Source organism: Dipteris shenzhenensis, chromosome 2 (genome assembly GCF_047967505.1).
Source record: "Dipteris shenzhenensis isolate YYH24624 ecotype China chromosome 2, Dip_SZ_1.0, whole genome shotgun sequence".
NCBI lineage: Eukaryota > Viridiplantae > Streptophyta > Polypodiopsida > Gleicheniales > Dipteridaceae > Dipteris > Dipteris shenzhenensis.
The window spans coordinates 35,808,989-35,828,250 of NC_141597.1; the positions used below are offsets into that span (position 1 = coordinate 35,808,989).

A 19,262-nucleotide genomic window follows, 5' to 3' on the forward strand; every position below is an offset into this window, starting at 1 on the left:
AGATGCCGGGCAGGGGGGGGGGAGGGGAGGGGAGGAGGCCAAGGAAATGGTAAGTTTTCGCTGTTGCACAGTCTTCTCGGTTGAGGTCGTCAGCGATAGTGATCTGGTCTGTTGGAGGGCCATCTAAATCCACCTTAACAATCATGAAGGCGATTGTGTCAATGACCAACGTGAAAGGCGCCCTCAAGTTCTCCATCAGATTCGCGACCCATGGTGCATACCGGCGAATGAATGGTGTCTCGAATTGCCTCATTCCCATCAATGGTTGCATTTTCGAATTGCCTCGTTCCCATCAATGGTTGCATTTTCGAATTGGACCTCGTGCAAGTGGCTCACAATTTCTTTCGGGGAAATTTTTGGAATGTGGCGTGCAATGTTTGAGCTCGCTGAAAATCAAGGACAATGTACTTTGTAAGCACGAGAGCGTGAGAAGAACCAAATAGTTCCTAGGTGTCTTCCATGATATGACCAAACCGTGATGCTTGGGATGTTAGTGCATCTCCTGTTTCCTCGCAAAAGCAAAATAGAACATACCACTGTAAGTGAAATGATGTAAGTTGATTGCCAAAATGCAAATGAATGGATTGGTGTAGAATAGTGTAAAGAGAGAGCGAGTAAGTCTTTCATTTGTTTTTACATAGCATTGAACTTGAGTTTGAACTTGATTTGCAACTGCAACACAATGAGTTGGGTTTGTAATTGACAAACTTGACACAATGATGGTGCTACACCCAAAATTGTTTAGAGAGGGCACAAATACATTTACTCTCTTTGCATCTTGCCAATGCTTTTTTACTACAGCTGCTACCGAGCGTTTTTATTAAAGTGGAATACTTTGCCTTGCAACGTTGCAGTTTCGATCATTCTGAGCTTAATGCACCTTTTCGAACAAATTGCAAGGTCTACTTGCGAGGTACACTGTCCATCAATATGGCCCTTGCATTAATCAAAAGGCGACCGGTCGCGTCATAAGAAGAGAAAACGTTGTCATGAAACAAGACTATGAGTGCAACGCTGTGCCAAGAGCATTCTTTTTTTCCCAAGAGAAAACATTATAACAGAGAACCTCATCAGAGAGGCTTTAGAAAGGATATTAATTATTTGCGAAACTCGACCACAGGAATCCTTACATTTATATAACAAGATCATCTCCCGACTACAAAACAATTGAAGGCAGAAAGCCTGACGAACCAAGAGAGTTGTCCAATCTCCTTGATTTACGATTAATACTTTCAGATTACAAAGCTCTTTATCATTTATTCTAGATGGCTCTCCGTCGCACCAATATAGCTCCACTGCTCTCTCTGGGATATTTCGTAGTGCCGCAGGGAGCTTGAAATTCTGCTTTGGTATTTTTACCAGCAATCCCTCCCAAAATCAACATAAGGTGAAGTCACAAGGGTCCAAATGAGAATAATAACCAAAATTGTACCAAAAGGGAGAGCTGCACTAGAATCGCAACAGTGTTCAAGAAACAAAATGTCAAGAAAAGAGGACCGCAAAATAGACAGCCAGTTAACAGCACATTGCGCACCTGCAAAACAATATGTTGCGCAGCTTCAATCCAATGACAACCTGAAGAAGGACAATAGGAAACTACTGAATGTCAGCTCACCCAATTGGCTCCTTCAAGTTGTTGGTAAAAGGAAGCTGCGCTATAGCTTGCAATTCCTAATGTGAGAGCATATATCACAACAAGTGCGGTCTAGAGTGCACCTCGGTTGTAAGGGTAGAAAACACCAACTACAGCCAGCATGAATATGAAGATGGCACTGCAAGTCCGAATTCAACTTGAATAAAACCATATAGAATCTACCAAGTGCCTTTTGATAAAGCGCATGCAAATCCAATTATTCACAGAATTTCAACACTCACAGGGCAGGCAATTGAGTGCCGCTTCCAAGCACAGCACAGAACAATGACTTGTTCGAAGGATATCTGAAAACGTCTCCAGCCCATTTCCTCTTGGTCCTCAGCTGTCTCATCATCGCGTGAATACCTGAAGTGCGACAGTTTGCTGGCGAAGCTGGACATGCCTAAAAGGGAGCAGAAGATACGACGAAAAGCTTGAGAAGCACTCGATTCGGAGCCAATGGCCATGTGCACTGTCCAACACTGCCCCAAGGAAAACTGTGGCGAACCTGACTAAGGACAAAGATTTTTTGAGCCGAAACTTTGCAATCAATATTCCTCTGGACATGCGCTCCATTCTGAGGTTGAACTTGAGAAATTGACCGAAGCGATTTCAAAGCAGCAGCATCGCTCAGAGGGAGGGGAACTTTGAAGTTTCAAGGAGAGACAGACCGGTGGAAAGTGCAACATGCAGCCTAAACAGGACAAATCCCCACAGTAAGGAAGGAGGACGCGATATACACGCACATCCATGCAGACTCGAGGACGGGAAGCCATGCAGCAATATTGATTGGCCAAACTCAACGAAACACATAGCAACATGTGGGTGGCACTTGGACTACAAAGAAGGGACAACATGTGCAATTCTAATTTTCATGAAATAAATAAAACAACCATTTTCACTTTCATGAGGTGACACACCATTACTTAGGCTTCCACTTTAAAAGTGGCAGGCCAAAAAGAATACAATGGAGATGTAGGAAAACTAGAGATAAATGAAGGAGAGAGAGGGGGTGGGGGGGAGAGAGAGAGAGAGAGAGAGAGAGCTGGAGGATTTCAAGGGAAAGAAATAGAAACTGGTGAGTTTCTGAATTTTGGCTTTCACAGAACACACACTGGCCACTATACCCTCCCCCCCGGGGCAGGCCAAACATGGAGGAAATGGTGGAGATCACACGGTCCCAAGCAATCACAAAAAAGAGATGAAATTTTAGGGGAAAACGAATTTCATCTTTCTCAAAGGGTGCCTATACTAAGGCCTTCCCTAGACGGCGGGCTAAATTTACGAATTAAAATACACTATAATATAACATCCAAACAAAAAATAGACAAAACGGTTTACTTTTATTCAATATGAAGTATTGTTTACAAAAGACCAGTTGAACCAGTAACACCCGTAATACCAAAAATCCGGTAACAGAATACATGAAACCTAGCCCAACCACCGGCAGACTACTGAGTTTTTGTTAATAAATTGCACATAGCAGTTGTTAAAGACAGAAGCATGCAACAAGGCGACAGGAGCTCCACAATAGCTCAATCCCAAAACTTTCATAGCAACAGGAGAAACCCGGGACAACTCTTCCAACAACTCTGAATCATCATCTCCAAACAAAGCACCAAAGTCCATCTCCGTCGCCAGTCATAGAACCACCACCAAGATGCATCGCCATAGGAGAAGAAATACCACAAACACCAGCACTCGTAACATAACCAGGAGAACATGTCACAGAAGGAGGAGAAACACCAGAAACCACAACAACATCTGCAAAAGCATGATCCACCAAACCAGGAGAACCAAGACCATCGAAAGGAATTTCCACAGCAACATTACCGACAACAGAACATCCGTGACCAAAAGCAGCACCATCAACTAAACCACCATAGAGAGCAGCATTAGATGAAACTTGCAGAAACTTGCAGACCACCTGCTACAGACCTGAATTCCCTCATACAACCCAGAACATCAGTGCAACTCCGACCACCAATATCTACATTCTTCTTAAGAGCAAAATCTACAAAGCCTTCAAGCTTTGACGTAGCACCCAAATCTCCACCACAATCCATATCACCAACTGCCAAACAAAGGAAAGATCCATCAACACACACCACAACATAAACAAATCAAATTAAAAACCAACATCATAAACACATACCTACTGATGTAAAACCACCCGAACATCCCACACTCACCGCAACTGCATCAGAGACATTAGAAATAAGCGCTAACTGCAACGCCCACACAAAAACCTCGATAACAAACAATAATATATACACAAACCACATAAAAATCAACAGAACGACATACATTACCTGAGCAGACAACATTACCAATAGGAGACTCAATATCAAAATTCCGAACATTAATAGCCTCGCAAGAAACAACCACCACGTCAACTCTCTGAGAATACGACTTTACATTTTCTTCCAAAACCTAGGATAAGTCCTCAAATTCCCCAACTCATCGTAAGGATTTGAAACGATCGATTGTGCAGCAGCAATCCTCAACGAGTTACTCTTATCATATTTTCGATAGCTGGAAACCCTCTTGGCAGCAGCATCGCAACTAATAATTGTTAGCATGGAGCGAACCAATCTATTGAGACTTCTCACTTGCATAACTCGTGTTAAACTAGACCTACAAATCGGAAAACAATTACACACACAAATACAAAAAAAACAACAACGTCATATGATACTCACCTGAGTCGAGAAGTTTTCAATAACCTATAAAAACAGAAACCTAGAATTTGGAACACCATCTTGAACAAGAGGCAAATGACATATGAGTTGATCATAAGTTCTCACAACATCCTCCTCATGTACACGGACACCAGTCCTAAAGTCAGACTTTTGATACCGATTCAAAGTGACCACATAATTCTTGCTAAGATGTTGATTGTACCTATCCAACACACAAAACAACAATCAAACAACACAACACATGCAAACCAAAAAAAAAAAGCATATGCAAAAAACTCGAAAACTTACTCAACATGTTCACCTAGTTAATCACATCCTCTCGCAATATCCGCACGCAAAACAGAATGCAATTCCTTGCCTCCCCGATACAAAACCTAGAAAGGCAATAATATGCGAACCTCTTCTGAACACCTCTAGGGTGATAAATGCAAAAATCAAGATCCTCCAATATTCGACGTTCTTCACCAACACCAACTACACTGTCACCCTCCTTCTCCTTCTCAGAACCCTGCTGAACATACCGGTTCATAGCTTGAACTACCGCACATTGGGCAGCCCTTCACAATATCTATGGGACCCTCAATTTTACCTGAAGCCACAACACGAACCTCCTGCTCACTCCTCAAAATACGACTAATGCATCGAAACACACCCATTATACTTTCGGGTGGATAGAGACTACTTGTAGAAAAAACCGCTTCAGGATATCGTAAAAAGCCTAGTCCGGGCTTGTAGCTCTTCTGGTTGCTTTCGATATTTCTATGTGCTGTAAAGCTTTTTTAGAGATAAGTCCCTTTTCATATCCTCATCTAGAAGACATTCAAGGCCATCCGTTGACAATGGACCATTGACATCATAACCCTCTCCTCCATGAGATTTGCTTGGTTGAAATCCTGGGCATGCATGGCATTGTATTCTTCCTTGCTTTCATATGCAACCAAGGAGTAGAATGCAAGCACTTCATGTGCTTCAATCCAATTGATGTTGGAGAAATGGGCAGACTGTGTAGAAGGTTGTGTGCTAGAGGGATCAGCCGTTCGCTATGCAGTTGATGGGCTAGTGGGTTGAGGCTGTAGGGGATGTATGATGTTTGCAGTGAGCTAAAGAAAGAAGAAATCTCCAGCTAATCCAAGAAGAAATGCCCTGCTGATCCAAGCCTGTTTAGTGGTAGGCACTGAAGGATGGCTTTTTTGTGTAGCTCTAGCATGTCTTGTTGATCATCATGGAGTTCACTCCTTGGACTGCTTTTCTTTTTCTTTTATTTATTGGGCTTCCTGTTCTACACATAGCCTGGCTACTTCATGCTCCATCTTTTCTTTTCTATGATGCTCCATATAAGCTTTGTATTCTTGCTTGTCCCATGCCTTGCTCTCCTTTGATGTTTAGCCTTTGCCATATCCTCTTCATTGGTGGCCTTCTCTTTGTTCCTTTTGAATTGTTGTGGGGATGGGAGCTGATATTGAGGGGGCTACAGGACTTTTTGAGGCATCAAGGGTAAATTTCTAGGCAACCAAACCATAAGCTCCACAAGGGAAGTCCATGTTCTTCATCATGCGATAGATAACCAGCATGAGAATCATTGGGTTGCCAATATTTTGATCGTGATGGTGGCAAAGGTTGCAGAGTGCCTTGAGGAAGTATTGTCCACTTGGTGGCATAGGGTTTGTGCAAGTAGGCCAATGGATTAGGGGTAATATTTTTAGGATGGTCTGTCGTTTCCACCTTAATCAAAAACTGAAATGCTCATGTAGATTCGACCAGGATATAGATGGCACTAGCCCTGTGCTTCTCCTCGCAGCCCTCCTCTGATTGTCAAACTTTTGAAGGTTGTCCCTCATATCCTTCTTCAAAAATTTTCAGTTAGCTTTATCCGCCTAGCTGGGTTTAGGCTTCTTTGCTACGATGGCATCTCGCAAGTCCGACCTGGATGCTTCAAGATAGCACACATGCGCTCTCTCATGTAATTGTCATCGAACTCCCACCTGGAGGGGTTAGGGTATTGTCTTTTCAATTCCTCGATGACTGCCTTCTTCTTTTCGTCATCCTGGTGCCGCCAGTCAATTGTTATACCGCTCTTGCAATGGTGGCTCATCGACCATGGTGGCCATCACTTCTTTGCCTTTTTTAGTTTCTATGATCTCTTTATCCATAATGAGGTCATAGTACAGGTCCTCAGGCGAGGGAGTGGCAGTAGCAGAGCTAGAGCGAGGGGTGGTACTGCGAGCATTTACAAAGCGAGGAGTAGTAGAGGGAGTGGGCTCTGGGGGGTGCCTCTAACTGTGAGTGGAGAGGGCAAGGGACATGACTGGTATTGGGTTCATGACCAAGTGGAGACCTGTAGGGATGTGAGTGTGCTGACTCGTCTACATCCCTCGAGTCACCACAGTAGCCTCGACCCTTCCTACTCTTCTTAGACTGAAGATGGGTACACTCGTGTGATGACCCCTCGGTCGAAGGGGCTACAGGGGACGGCTGTCGAGTATGTCTAACCGTCGATGGCCCTGATCTACTTGTGAGGGATGTAGGAGAGGGAATAGCTGAGGTCCTTTGGGACGGTAGAGAGAAGAATCTCATTGTGTCCCATCGCTCATGGATGCGACAAACTCATCGAGACTCCCGAGGAAGCCATGGGTTGCTAGCAAAGGAGTTCCCTGAGGTGTAGTCGCAGTGTTAGGCCTGAGAGGAGTGGCCCAGGGGTATTTGCAGGGGTAGGCCCCTTAGGAGTCGGCTGAGGGGAATCAAAGTCCTCGCTAGAGAGTACAGATCATGACGTCTCCTCCTACGAGGGGTTTTGTACTCTCCGGACATGCGGCGTGATGCCATGTCTAATTTGGGGGGATTGGACAAACGCAGACACAAACATGAAAACAAAAACAAACACAAGAGCGGGTAGAAGTGGAAAGACAATTTACTTAAAAGACAATTTATTAGTTTAAACTCAAATTCAATTTAATAAAACTATGAAAAGATAATGATTTACTTAAGACAATTATGAAAGGACAACTATTTACTTAAGACAAGTGGAATCCAAGGGAGTTTTCATATACAAAAAATATCGCAAAAAATAGTATTGTTAAATAAGAGTTCTCATATACAAAAAATATCACGAAAATAGTATTACTAAGCAAGATTTGTCTCCAAAAGACATTCTCCAAAAATTCCAAAGAGAAAAAGAGGAAAAGAGAAGAAAAGAGAGGAAAAGAGGAAAAGAGAGAAGGAAAGAGAGGAAAAGAGAGAAAAAGAGAGAAAAAGAGAGGAGGATGAAAGAGAGGATGAAAGAGTGAAAGAAAAAGAGAGGAAACAAGAGGAGGAAAGAGATGAGGAAAAGAGAGGGAAGAAGAGAGGAAAAGAGAGAAGGAAAGAGAGGAGGAAAAGAGAGGAAAAGAGAGGGGAGGAGAGGATAGAAGAGATGAAAATAGAGAAGGAAAAGAGAGAAGAGGATGAAAGAGAGGAAAAGAGAGTGAAAGAGAGGAGGAGAAGAGAGGGAAAGAGAAGGAAAAGAGAGAAGGAAAGAGAGGAAAAGAGAGGATAAAAGAGGAAAAGAGAGGGGAAAAGAGAGGAAGAGAGGATGAAAGAGAGGAAAAGAGAGGAAAAAAGAGAGGGGAAAAGAAGAGGAAAGGAGAGAATGAAAGAGAGGAAAAAGGAGGAAAAGAGAGAATGAAAGAGAGGAGGAAAAGAGAGGAAAAGAGAGAGGGGAAAGAGAGGAAGAGAGAGGAAAAGAGAGACGAGAAGAGAGGAGAAAAGAGAACAAGAGCTCCTACATCCATCACTAGCTGCAAGCCAATGCAATTACGAAAATAAAAGCAAAATTAAAAAAGAGAGGAAGCAATTTCTTACCTAGAAATGACATGCCCTGGCACTAGATAATCCCGCTCGGAAGAGGAGGTGTTTCGTGTTTCGTGTACTGGCCCTATAAAAGAGAGAAAATGTACCATTTTTAAGAAAACTAGTTAGTGAAAGGAGGAGTTTAGAGAAGCAACATTCCAAAGGGATTGGATTGAGGAGACAAAGAGAAGCCTACAAACAAGGAGAAAGCATGAAAACAATAGGTATAACTTTCATACTCTTCTCTTTCATGATTGTTTTTTGTGTATTGTTTCTTCCTTTAAAGAGAAAAGGAAAGGAAAGGAGGAGAGAAACTTTAGAAAAAGGAAGGGAAAGTGAAAGTAGAGGAAGGGAAAGTAGAGAAATACCAAAAAAAGAAGAGGTGAGCTTTCTTTCACCAAATCTCGTTTTTGGTCCTTCAACTCTGAAAATCAAGCATGAAAATGAGCACATGGGCTTAGCAATGCAAGGAGAAACATGCTTCAACACTCACAAAACGAAATGGGGGAAGGCAAAACCTATTGTTTAAATACACACCTTCTTGGAAAACGTACTTTCACATGAGTAGAGAGGGAGCACAAGTGTTGGGAGAGGGGCTGGGTAGGGGTGAGGAGTGTGGGGAAGAGGTTGGAGGAAGGTGAGGTCACCAAAGGTGAGGAAGGACGAGAGGTTGTGAGGGGCGGCAATGCATGGGTTTCAAGCTTTAGCTCCTAGAGTCGGTATATACCGACTCTGTATATCCTTTAAAGGTCAGTATATACCAATGGAACAAGGCATAAAGTCGGTATATAATGACGGTATAGGGCATAAAAGCTACCAATAGGCATTAAAGCTAACAATAGGCTATTTTTTGGATCTTGAATGGATTTCCTTGCATTTTGTGTTGTGATTTTGGAGGTGTGCAGATGAAAGTGACGAGTGGAAGCCCATTAGATGATGCGCCAACGCCTGGGAGCACGGAGTGGCTTACGGAGAGGTTGTATTGTCATTGCACTCATTGCAAGTGAGAAGTACTTCATCAACGCCATATTGTCATGTGCCACTTGCGGATGTATGGGGAGGAGCCTGCACCAGTAGCAACCGTTGGTGGTGCACTTGGTGATGGATCATCAGTAAGTCAATGCTATTTGATTTCATGATTAATATTGCATGTATACTTTACACGAAACCTTGAGACATGATCTTATATTAATACAAAACCTTGAGATAGGATTGAAGAGGGTGGTGAGGCGGCACATATATCTTCACACTTTGAGCAGGAGGATAGTCTCCCGGATGTGCCAGATGATGACGAGGGTATGGTGGACATGATGGATTCTATTTTTAGGGGCACTACATCACATGTACACGTGATGTTTGAGTCTGAGGCTGTGGTGTGAGAGTTGCAATCAACACGGTTGTCCGAGGGTGCTGGGATGTCAAAACTACAGACTTGTCTCTCAATCTTGAATCTGCAAGCAAAGTATGGGTGGTTGGATACATGTGTCTCGACCTTAATGAGGTTAGCACCTGCATTCATTTATCTCATAATTCGGATCGTGATTGTTTAAGAATCATCACAGTTTCTCATTATTGGAAGCATGTGTATGTTTGAATTGCGATAGGTTGCTCTAGAAGATGTTGCTTGCACCAAATACCATGCCCGTATCAAGAGATGAAGCAAAGAAGATGCTGACAACGGTGGGTATGGATTATGATACCATTCATGCTTGTCGTAATGATTGTATTCTCTTTCGTTCATGAGCATGGAGATTTGGCTAGTTGTCTGGAGTGTGGGGAACAACAATATAGAGATGATGTAGGGTGAGCAGATTCCAATAAAGGTCTTGAGACACTTTCCCATCATTGCTAGAATACAACACATGTTCCGATGCAAATCCATAGCGGAGTTGATGACTTGGCATGCTACACATTGGTCCACTAAGGACACATTGAGGATTCTTGCAGATTGTGTTGCTTGGAAGCACATAGACAATCAGTGGTCGGACTTTGTGAGGGAGCCACACAACTTACATCTTGGGCTCGCCATGGACGGTGTGAACCCTTTCGGATTACGCTCGACATCTTGGTTGACATGGCCTATAGTCTTGGTGAATTACAATATCGCACCATGACTAACAATAAAGAAGGGACACCTCATGCTTGCACTACTTGTGCCAAGGAAGTACAAGGCCAAAAATATGGACGTGTACATGGCACCTTTGATAGAGGAGTTACAAATCTTATGGAGAGGCATACAGGTCTTTGATAATTCTAGAGCTCCTAGACATACCAATGACATTTTGGTTAGGGAAATCTTGATGTGGACCATGCATGACTACCCAGGATATGGAGAGTGCGTAGGTACGTGGTTGTGTCTTTACATGTATAATGATACTTTTATGACTCTCTTTCTAGCGCATGTCTTATACTAACACATTCATGCATGCATGTAGGACTTGTAATAAGTGGGTACCATGATTGTCCTATTTGTGGTGGGAAGGGTTTGAGTGAGCTTGCACTACACTCCAAACATATAAGGAAAATGGTTTATGAAGGTCATGCTCAATACCTTCTGCTAGACCATCTTGCACATGAAGGCCAGCTTGATCCACCACCACCATATTTGGCGGCAAGTGACTGGATTCAAGCTTGGAGAGAAAATGGAGAGGAGCCTCCTCTTGGGATGAAGAGGCTATCCATTTTTCACGATCTCCTCTTGCTCGCACTCATTTATTGCCTCTCCATTGTGTTTGGCGTTACGTAGAGCCAGTTGTAGCCAATCAAGTGACATGTGAGTGGGGAGAAGGGCGAGATCTTGTGGATATGGTTGCGCTCACCTGTGCATGACTCTAAATATCATCCTTGCATTTATTCTTTCTGCTTTGGGTGCTTCATATCTCTCAATACAAAGTCTGCATCTCCTTGCTATTGAGGATACAAAACTTATTGAATTTCTCCATTTGCTCATCTTTCTTTCAATCCCTTTTCCTTGGGTAACCATGCCAACGATGCGATCATCATCCTTGTTATGCCAAGCCTGCGACATATTGGGATCCATGGATGCAAGAAACTTCATGATACATACTAATGACTCTTGCACAAGACATCCCTCTGCCATAGTTGCTTTCAATCTTGTTCTTTGCCTTATAAATCCCTTCAAAGTTTCATAATCCGCTCGAGAAAAAACATCCACCGACTATGAATGGTACTTGCAATGGCCACCTCATCAACTATGTGCAAACGCAAGTGCACTTGAGTTGTCATAATGCTCGAGGGAAAGTGCTTCTCAAGCAAGCATACGGCTTCGATGGAGTCCACCCTATACTTCTTGATGCTCGATATGGAGATCTCTTTTTGAGAGATCCACCTATTTCATGTGCCCATATAAGATTCATAATCTTTCTATAGATTATTCAACTTAAATTGAAGAAAATGTAATCAATGTGAGTTGATAGTAAGCATACCTCACAATCCCACTGATCATGAATATAGCATTTCTTACATCTTCTTGTAAGCACCCTTTCACTATAATTAGGAGAATGAACTATCCAAGCAACAAAGAAGTCATGTCAATAATATAACATAATCATAATTACACTAATGCATCACGATTATCGGTACACAAATCCTACAGCTTAGAATACCTATAAGACCTTGTGCCAATCATCGGGACTTGAGCCCACTAAGCTTATTGTCCTTTGAAAATGCTCCTTTCAAGCAATGCATGTACTTTGTCGGTGTTCAAAAAGAGGCCATGTCTGCCTTGACCATTGTCTCCTCTCTCTTAGAGAGGATCGATGTTGCTTTCGGGAGGACAACTTTACGACCATGCATTTGGGGCCACAAATGAGGCATCCGATCCATAGCACGCAAGTCTTCTCACACTCCTCTTGAGTCTTTGTCACCAACCAAGTGTGCCCAAATAGTAGCCTCCACATTCTTGAAGATATGCATGGAATCCAAGAGATGATTGATTTGTAACTGACTTGCCATTCTCACCAAACATGTCGAATAGGCATTTAGTTCTAAAACATGTGCATTCCTGTTCCAGGTAGCCAATGCCTGGTCACACAATCCCCCTTAGCTACCTTGAGTGCCTCTTAGCCATTCATCTACTCATGAGGTAAAGATAAAGCATGGACACACGAATAGCATCCATTTACAATGCTTTACACTCTAATAGGCCTCAGTATCCTAAGGAATAACCCTTTAAGATCAATTGGTACATGTACTTAAAGGCCCTTAACCTCCCAAAAAATCGCTACACCCAATCAATGTAACATTTGTTGATAGATCATATAATATACATGAAATATAGATTGCATCAATCATGTACTATTCCACTTGAAGAAAATGAGAATGTACAGATGTGTTTAGGTTGTTCACAATTGTTACAAAAGTCAAAATAACAATATGTAACTATGATATGGTATTTAAACATTAGGCATACTAGTAAATTGCAAAGAGATGCCGGAGTTGTGCACCAAGAAATTAAGCAAACTCTTAAAAGAATACATGGATGTTCAAATAGTAATTATGGATGAAATGTCACTAATTGGTGAGAGAATATTCAGCTTCATTGTTGATAGAAGACTACGTGCCATTAAACATGTTCATAATTTACCATTCGGTGGCTTGGATGTCATAATAGCATGTGACTTATACCAATTGCCTCCTGTACATAACAAATGGGTGTTTCAAGAAGAGAACACTTTGAAGAAATGTTTTTGGCAAGAAAACCTCAGATGTTATCAACTCAACACCGTTATACGATAGGGCAATTTCTTCTTCACTAGTGTCCTAAATAAGTTCCAAAAAAACACAGAACAGTAAGAAGACATTGACATAATCAAATTTGTATGCTTTTGCAAGGTGCCACCAGCCTTGACATTACCTTACTTGTTCTATACAAACAAATTAGTCTGTGCACAAAATGGATACACATTCCAACACATCGACGGTGATATTTACATTTTCCCTACCATAGATAAGAAAAACAACAACTGTCCCCATTCATTGTCTCTCTCAGATGATCCCAATAAAACTGTTGGGCTCCATAAAGAAATAAAACTAAAGGTGGGCATGGTCGTCGAGCTATGTGCAGGAAACTACAACACATTCGATGGTCTCATAAATGGAGCCGATCGGCAATTCAAAGCAATGATTACATCTAATTCATTTGCAGTTGTTTGAATACAATTTTCAAATCCCTACAAGGAGCATGGACATGGCAACAAACCTGATACGTATACCCAAATTCTATTGACCAACAATGGACTGCAATACTTCCTATTACAAAAGAAATACAAATAGGAAATAATACAAACCGTGTTGTGACACACACACAATACCCAATCCAAACAACCTTAGCAAGAACAATGCATCATGCACATGGTTCAACACTAGAATCGCTATGCTTTGCTCCCATGGGTAGGCCACAACATGGCATCACATACACGAGACTTTTAAGAGTACGTGTCAAGGCAAATCTTTACCTCATAAAACCCTTACGCACTACTCACGTCCATGTGGATTCAATTATTGCTATAAAAATGTAAAGACTTATTGCATTTACAGCTTGGCAATTTGATGTATCATGTCTTGAGAATGGGAGTAAAACATATATTATCTTATAGACATTGAACACACGTTTGTTGCAATTATATGCAGCTGATTTAAGTGTAGATTATAATCTCCAGGCATCTTGCTTTCTTCTATCTCATTGAAACTAGAACCACACATCCAACAGACTTCATAAAAAGCTACAATCACAACGTTCCAAGGAATGGGTTCCAAGGAATGGCTAAATATCTCCTATACAGATGCAAACTTTCTTTGTCATCACATAAAATGTTCATAGTCCTCAGCCTCAAAATGATTACAGCAAATTTCAACCAAATCCAAGACAACCAATGTTTATAACTTCAATATACCAAACTGAGGCATGCCACCATCACACTTTCTTAGAGCACTTATCACAAGCATTACTCACGAAACCCCAACTTTTGCTTTAGGTTATTTCAACATCAACATGCTTGAACATTCACAAAAGCAATATTGTCAATCTAGCAAGATACTATCGCCGCCGCTTCATTGATCAATATGCTGCTTTGACATGACCCATGACTATGCTATTAAAAGATGGGGTTGATTTCTCTTGGGATGAGGATTATGATCATGGGTTTGCACAAATCAAGAATGCTCTGGCTTCAAAACCCATTCTACGCAATCTTGATTGGTCAAAGACTTTCTATATCAATCCTGGGTTTGGTGAGCACACTCTGGCGAGTATTCTTCTCCAGCAAGGGGAGGATCGGTTCATGTATCCTGTTCGATTTGCTTCTCGATAATTGCTCGAAAGTGAACGACGCTACTCTAAGGCTGACAAGCATGCCTTGTCTTTGGTGTGATCCTATATGTTTTCCCGGGAGACTCTATAAACACATTGGAAGGGAGCACGCGGGATCGAGTTGTCGGTGATCTTCTGCATTTGCCTGATCTCCCTTAGGGCCCACACTCCTAGCTTTGCTTTGTACGGCTTCCTAACTCTTGAAGAGGCTTTATAGGTACCCGAACACGGTCCCACAGCCTCCTGTCTGCCTTGAATTTCTTCTGCTGCTCTTGTCTGCGTTGATCTTCCTTCAAATCCTCCTCTCACGGATGCCTTAAGCTTTGTCCTTCTTTGGGATGGGGCTTCCTCGGTGTTTACTTTACCCTCTTCATGGGCACAAGTATCATTTCTACGATGGGCTGTATCACTGGGAGAGGGAATATTGTGCTCTTCCTAGCAGTCTGTTGGCCCTCAGGAAGCCTCTCTATGTCCGGGAGGTTATTGAATACATTTTGTTCGATTGGGGGAGTGCTCTCATGGGGAGGGGAAGGTTGAGGGGAAGACTGAGGGGAAGGCTAAGGGTCAAGCTGAGGCTGAGGCTGAGGGGAAGGCTGAGGGTTTGAGGTTGAGGGGAAGGCTGAGGGTTTGAGGTTGAGGGGAAGGCTGAGGGTTTGAGGTTGAGGGGAAGGCTAAGGGTTAGGTTGAGGCTGAGGTTGAGGGGAAGGTTGAGGGTCAGGCTGAGGCTACGGCTAAGGGGAAGGTTGAGGCTAAGGGGAAGGCTGAGGGGAAGGTAGAGGGGAAGGCTCATGCTCTTGGGGCTTGGGAGTGGGCTGACGAGACTAGGGAGTGGGCTCACGGGACTTGGGAGGAGGAGAAGGCTCACAAGACTGGGGAGTGGGCTCACGGGACTTGGGGGAGGGCTCACGAGAGTTGAGGGAAGGATCACGAGAGTCCTAGGAGACCTCATGAGAGTTGTGGGAGGGCTCACGAGAGTCGTGGGACGTGCCATCAGACCTAGATAGGTTCGTGTGCGTAGATGCCACGGAGGTGGTGGAGCTGGAGGAGGAAGGGTGGAGGCGGCATCCCGTGGGTCTAGTAGTGTTTTGCACTCTTGCCATTGAATAATGAGACTTAGGGTTTTTTTAAACGTTTTATATAGGCCCATCATGTTTTGACATCCCTTTTAATTACGTTTAGGGTTTCATCATGCCCCCTGCCCCCGCCCTAACCCCTCCAACCCCCCCACCCTCATCGCCCTCCCCCTCCATTGCCCTCACCCTACGTGCCCCACCCACACTCGTTGCCCTCCCCCATACCCCCCATCCCCCCCTCCCCCCACCCTTGCTACCACTCCACCCCTCCCCTTGCCCCACCCCATGCCCCTCCCTTCTCTCCGCCCTCCTTCACCATGTCCCCACTTTCCCCAACGTCATGTGAGTACAAAAATTGTGGTCAAAATAAGCAAGATATTAAAGAGTGAGTACATAAATTATGGTCAAAATAAGCAATATATTTATTTCATATTTGCATACAATTACACCATAGCTTCTGTTGGTGGTTGGACCCATCGGCTCCCTTCTCTCACTCTAGCTTGCAACCAACATGCGACTCCTCGATTGCCTATGGATGCTTTCCAAGCACTATGCCTTCTATTCTTTGATACAATTTGAACTGCTTTTGCAAGTTCTGATGCCTTTGCCTTTTTAGACTTCAAAGTCCTTCCTAGTAAACATCTAAAAAACCAATCGAACATCTCATGCAATGCATTGCGTTAGATGCCTAACAGTTAGTGTAACATGTAACTATGGTTAACTAACTGAGGCTATGCTAGCCTAACTATCTAGTTAGTGTAACTAACTAACAGTTAATGTAAACTAACCTAACTATAGCTAACTAACCTAGAGTAGGACTAACTAACCTATGTTAAACTAACCTAAGTTAAATCTAACCTAACCTAGGTTAGAACTAGCCTAACTAGGGTTCGTTTAAGGTTAGGATAGGGTTTCTTTCTTTCTTTTTTTAACTTGAAAAAAACTAAGGGAGGGGGGAAGGGGATGTTGCGTGGTGGGCGGCGGTCGCATCTGAGGGGGAGTTTGTGAACGGAGAGGCGGGGGTTGGAGATGCAGGAGGGGGAGGGGAGTGTGGAGAGGAGGAGAGGGTTGGAGAGGATGGGGGAAGGTAGATGGAGAGGAGGGGAGGGTTTAAGAGGCAGGCGCCAAAGGATGTTGGGGTGTCTGGGTGGAGAGGAGCGGGCGGGTCAGTGGGGCAGGCGTGCCATTGGTGGCTACCCCATCGTCGCATAGGCGGGCACTGTGGCTACCGTGTTGCCTTGCAAGGGCCTTAGGCCCTTTGTTGTCAGGGCTTTAAGTCCTTAGTTTAGGGAGGGCCTTAGGCCCTTAGAATAGGCTAGGGAGAGGAGCAGCTGACAAGGGGGGGGAGGAGAGAAGAGAGAGAGAGAGAGAGAGGGGGGAGGAGAAGAGAGAGAAGAAAGGGGACGGGGGGAAAGAAAAGGGAAGAGGAAGAGAGAGAGAGAGTGAGAGAGAGAGAGAGAGAGAGAAGAAAGGGGACGGGGGAAAAGAAAAGAGAAGAGGAAGAGAGAGAGAGAGTGAGAGAGAGAGAGACAAAGAGAGAGAGAGAGCCAGGGGGGGTGGGGGGGGAATGGGGTTGGTGGAGAATGTGGGGGTTAAAGGTCACTGTGCCTTCACCCCGATTATGTATAATACTCAAACACATATATAAATGAATGAAAAAGAAGATTAGGGTGTTCTGCACCCACCAAAAACTTGTGTGGCTCCTTGTTTCTCTCTCTCCCTCTTCCGTTCTTGCTTCCGTTGAGAGTACTCTCAACTAGTATCAGAGCCCGAGTGATCTAGCTGAGCGTGTGTGAATGCTTGAAGCTCAGCAACTCTGTGGGAAGCTTTGTGGGTGACTTTACTTGCATTCGAGTGTGTAGAGACCTTGGAGGAACCTTTGGAAAAGTCACTTTGGTTTTGCGAAGTGGTTTTGAGAGCTTGTTAAGTGTTTTCAAAGAAAAAGCCGTTTTTTGAGCTTTTCCCTATTCCGTTCGATGACAGAGACTCCGTATTGACTTGTAGAGTCAACTATTGCTTGCTTTTGGTGTCCACTTCACTTCAGGAGCTTGGAAACACCTTCATTCTTGAATCTGGGATCATTTCATTGGATTTCTGACTCACTATGTCAGTTTTTGCATTTTTTTGCCTGGGTGTTGGAACTCATGTTTGGAGCAACCATTTGCAGATCTGGTAGTTCCGGTGGACCCAGGAGGTCCTAAAACTTCTATGTTGCTCATCATTCGCACTCCAGTGGAGTTTACAAATAGCTCTGTTTCTAAAAACGTTTTTCAGTCCGTGTGTTGGACCTAGTGATTGAGACCACGGTTTCCAAAACCGTCTGTCCCATTGCGTTCCGGACGCCTAAAAACCCCTACCTATCAGTTCTTACATGATTCGGTGGAGGATTTTCAGAGTTATAGATCTCTGTGTATTCGATTTCGTCTCTCTGTTATGCATTTTTCATTCTAAGGTTTTGAAACCTTAGATTTATGCCACATGGCAATGGATAAGTGTTGACTCCCATTTCTCACTCATCGGTTGGGATTTTGGAGTTCCAGCAGAAGAGAGATATTTGCAGATTTTCTTGCTGAGTCTGATTATGCAATGGCACCCATGTTTTGAGGCATCTCAAGTTCTATTTTCAGAGCGGTCATTACTGTGGGACTATGATTTCTTGAGCATACCTTATGCAGATCACTCTGGTTGCAGTTTGAGCAGTGTTTTGAGCAGTGTGCGCTCATTCGTGGTGTGCATTGGGTTGTAGTGGATGATTTATAGGCCATTTGGATGCATTGTGGTCCTTATTGGATGCGCTGATAGGCCCAAATTGCCTTGTGGGATGCTATTTTTATGGATGCTTTGCACATGGATGCTATTTTATGCTGAGGGACAGCTTTGACACATTGCAGGTGATGCACTGATAGTGCTATGCTCTCTTGGATGATATATTATTAATGCATATGCTAGTGGACGGTGTTTATGCTTGAGTCATTTGGCACTTATTGGCATTTGGATTGCCATTGTAGTTGGCATTTTCTTTTAGGCCAGATTTGCTCATATGGATGCATAGTATATGCACATGAGTTCGATGCTTTGAGACATGAGTTTTGGTGATATTTCACTCTATTGTGGCATACACATTTGGGTGCACCTGGTATTTGGTGTGATTCTCTCTTGTAGGCACTAGTATTTGGGATTTTTGCTTCATTTGCATCATGGCATCCTCTTCCATGTCTGAAAAGGAGTTTTTTAGCATTAAAAAGTTTGATAGGACAAACTTTTCTTTGTGGAAAGAACAAATAAGGGATGTGCTTATTCAAAAGAAGTGGATTAAACCCTTGGCAGGGATTGAAGCTAAGCTTGCAAATATGTCTGAGGATGATTGGAATGAGTTGGATGCATTAGCAAAATCTACTATTAGACTTCATCTTGCAGAGTCAGTTTATTTCACAGTAGTAAATGAGCAGACTACGGAAGATTTGTGGAAGAAACTGTGTGCCACTTATGCAAAGGAAACTGCCTCTAATAAAGTTTACCTCATGAAGAGGTTGTTTGAGCTACAGATGAAGGAAGGGGTCTCCATTGCTTCTCACTTGAAAGAATTCAATATTATTTTCAGCCAGCTTTAGGCTTAGAAGATGAATTTTGATGCAGAGACTAAGGCAGTATTTCTCTTATGTTCATTGCCATCCTCATGGGATACCTTCCGTACAACT

General features: G+C 43.2%; 3 protein-coding genes across 3 annotated transcripts; all 3 read right to left on the minus strand.

Moving 5' to 3' along the window:
• Window positions 1–987: 987 nt before the first annotated feature.
• LOC147904690 (uncharacterized) lies at window positions 988–2,347 on the minus strand. Its single transcript, XM_087392097.1, has 4 exons — window positions 1,876–2,347; window positions 1,717–1,772; window positions 1,535–1,575; window positions 988–1,341 (listed from the first exon to the last, which is right to left on the minus strand). The coding sequence occupies exons 1-4, from the start codon at window positions 1,986–1,988 to the stop codon at window positions 988–990; spliced, it is 564 nt and encodes a 187-aa protein (XP_087248223.1). The 5' UTR covers window positions 1,989–2,347.
• A 1,038-nt stretch (window positions 2,348–3,385) lies between these two features.
• Window positions 3,386–4,083, minus strand: LOC147904691 (uncharacterized). Its single transcript, XM_087397971.1, has 2 exons — window positions 3,789–4,083; window positions 3,386–3,707 (listed from the first exon to the last, which is right to left on the minus strand). Exons 1-2 carry the CDS (start codon window positions 3,994–3,996, stop codon window positions 3,529–3,531), a joined length of 387 nt encoding a protein of 128 aa, XP_087254097.1. The 5' UTR covers window positions 3,997–4,083; the 3' UTR covers window positions 3,386–3,528.
• Window positions 4,084–4,336: 253 nt separating this feature from the next.
• On the minus strand, window positions 4,337–4,955 carry LOC147904692 (uncharacterized). Its single transcript, XM_087386488.1, has 2 exons — window positions 4,734–4,955; window positions 4,337–4,537 (listed from the first exon to the last, which is right to left on the minus strand). Exons 1-2 carry the CDS (start codon window positions 4,862–4,864, stop codon window positions 4,360–4,362), a joined length of 309 nt encoding a protein of 102 aa, XP_087242614.1. The 5' UTR covers window positions 4,865–4,955; the 3' UTR covers window positions 4,337–4,359.
• Window positions 4,956–19,262: the final 14,307 nt, after the last annotated feature.

Coding starts and splice junctions, on each gene's coding strand:
- LOC147904692 (XM_087386488.1), bottom strand. CDS start 4,864: ATGAACCGGTATGTTCAGCAGGGTTCTGAGAAGGAGAAGGAGGGTGAC. Junction 4,538..4,733: donor CCTAGAGGTGTTCAGAAGAG/GTTCGCATATTA, acceptor TGTGTTGGATAG/GTACAATCAACATCTTAGCA.
- LOC147904691 (XM_087397971.1), bottom strand. CDS start 3,996: ATGTTCGGAATTTTGATATTGAGTCTCCTATTGGTAATGTTGTCTGCT. Junction 3,708..3,788: donor GGGTGGTTTTACATCAGTAG/GTATGTGTTTAT, acceptor TTTGTTTGGCAG/TTGGTGATATGGATTGTGGT.
- LOC147904690 (XM_087392097.1), bottom strand. CDS start 1,988: ATGATGAGACAGCTGAGGACCAAGAGGAAATGGGCTGGAGACGTTTTC. Junction 1,773..1,875: donor GGCACTCAATTGCCTGCCCT/GTGAGTGTTGAA, acceptor TCGGACTTGCAG/TGCCATCTTCATATTCATGC. Junction 1,342..1,534: donor CGCAACATATTGTTTTGCAG/GTGCGCAATGTG, acceptor ATACCAAAGCAG/AATTTCAAGCTCCCTGCGGC.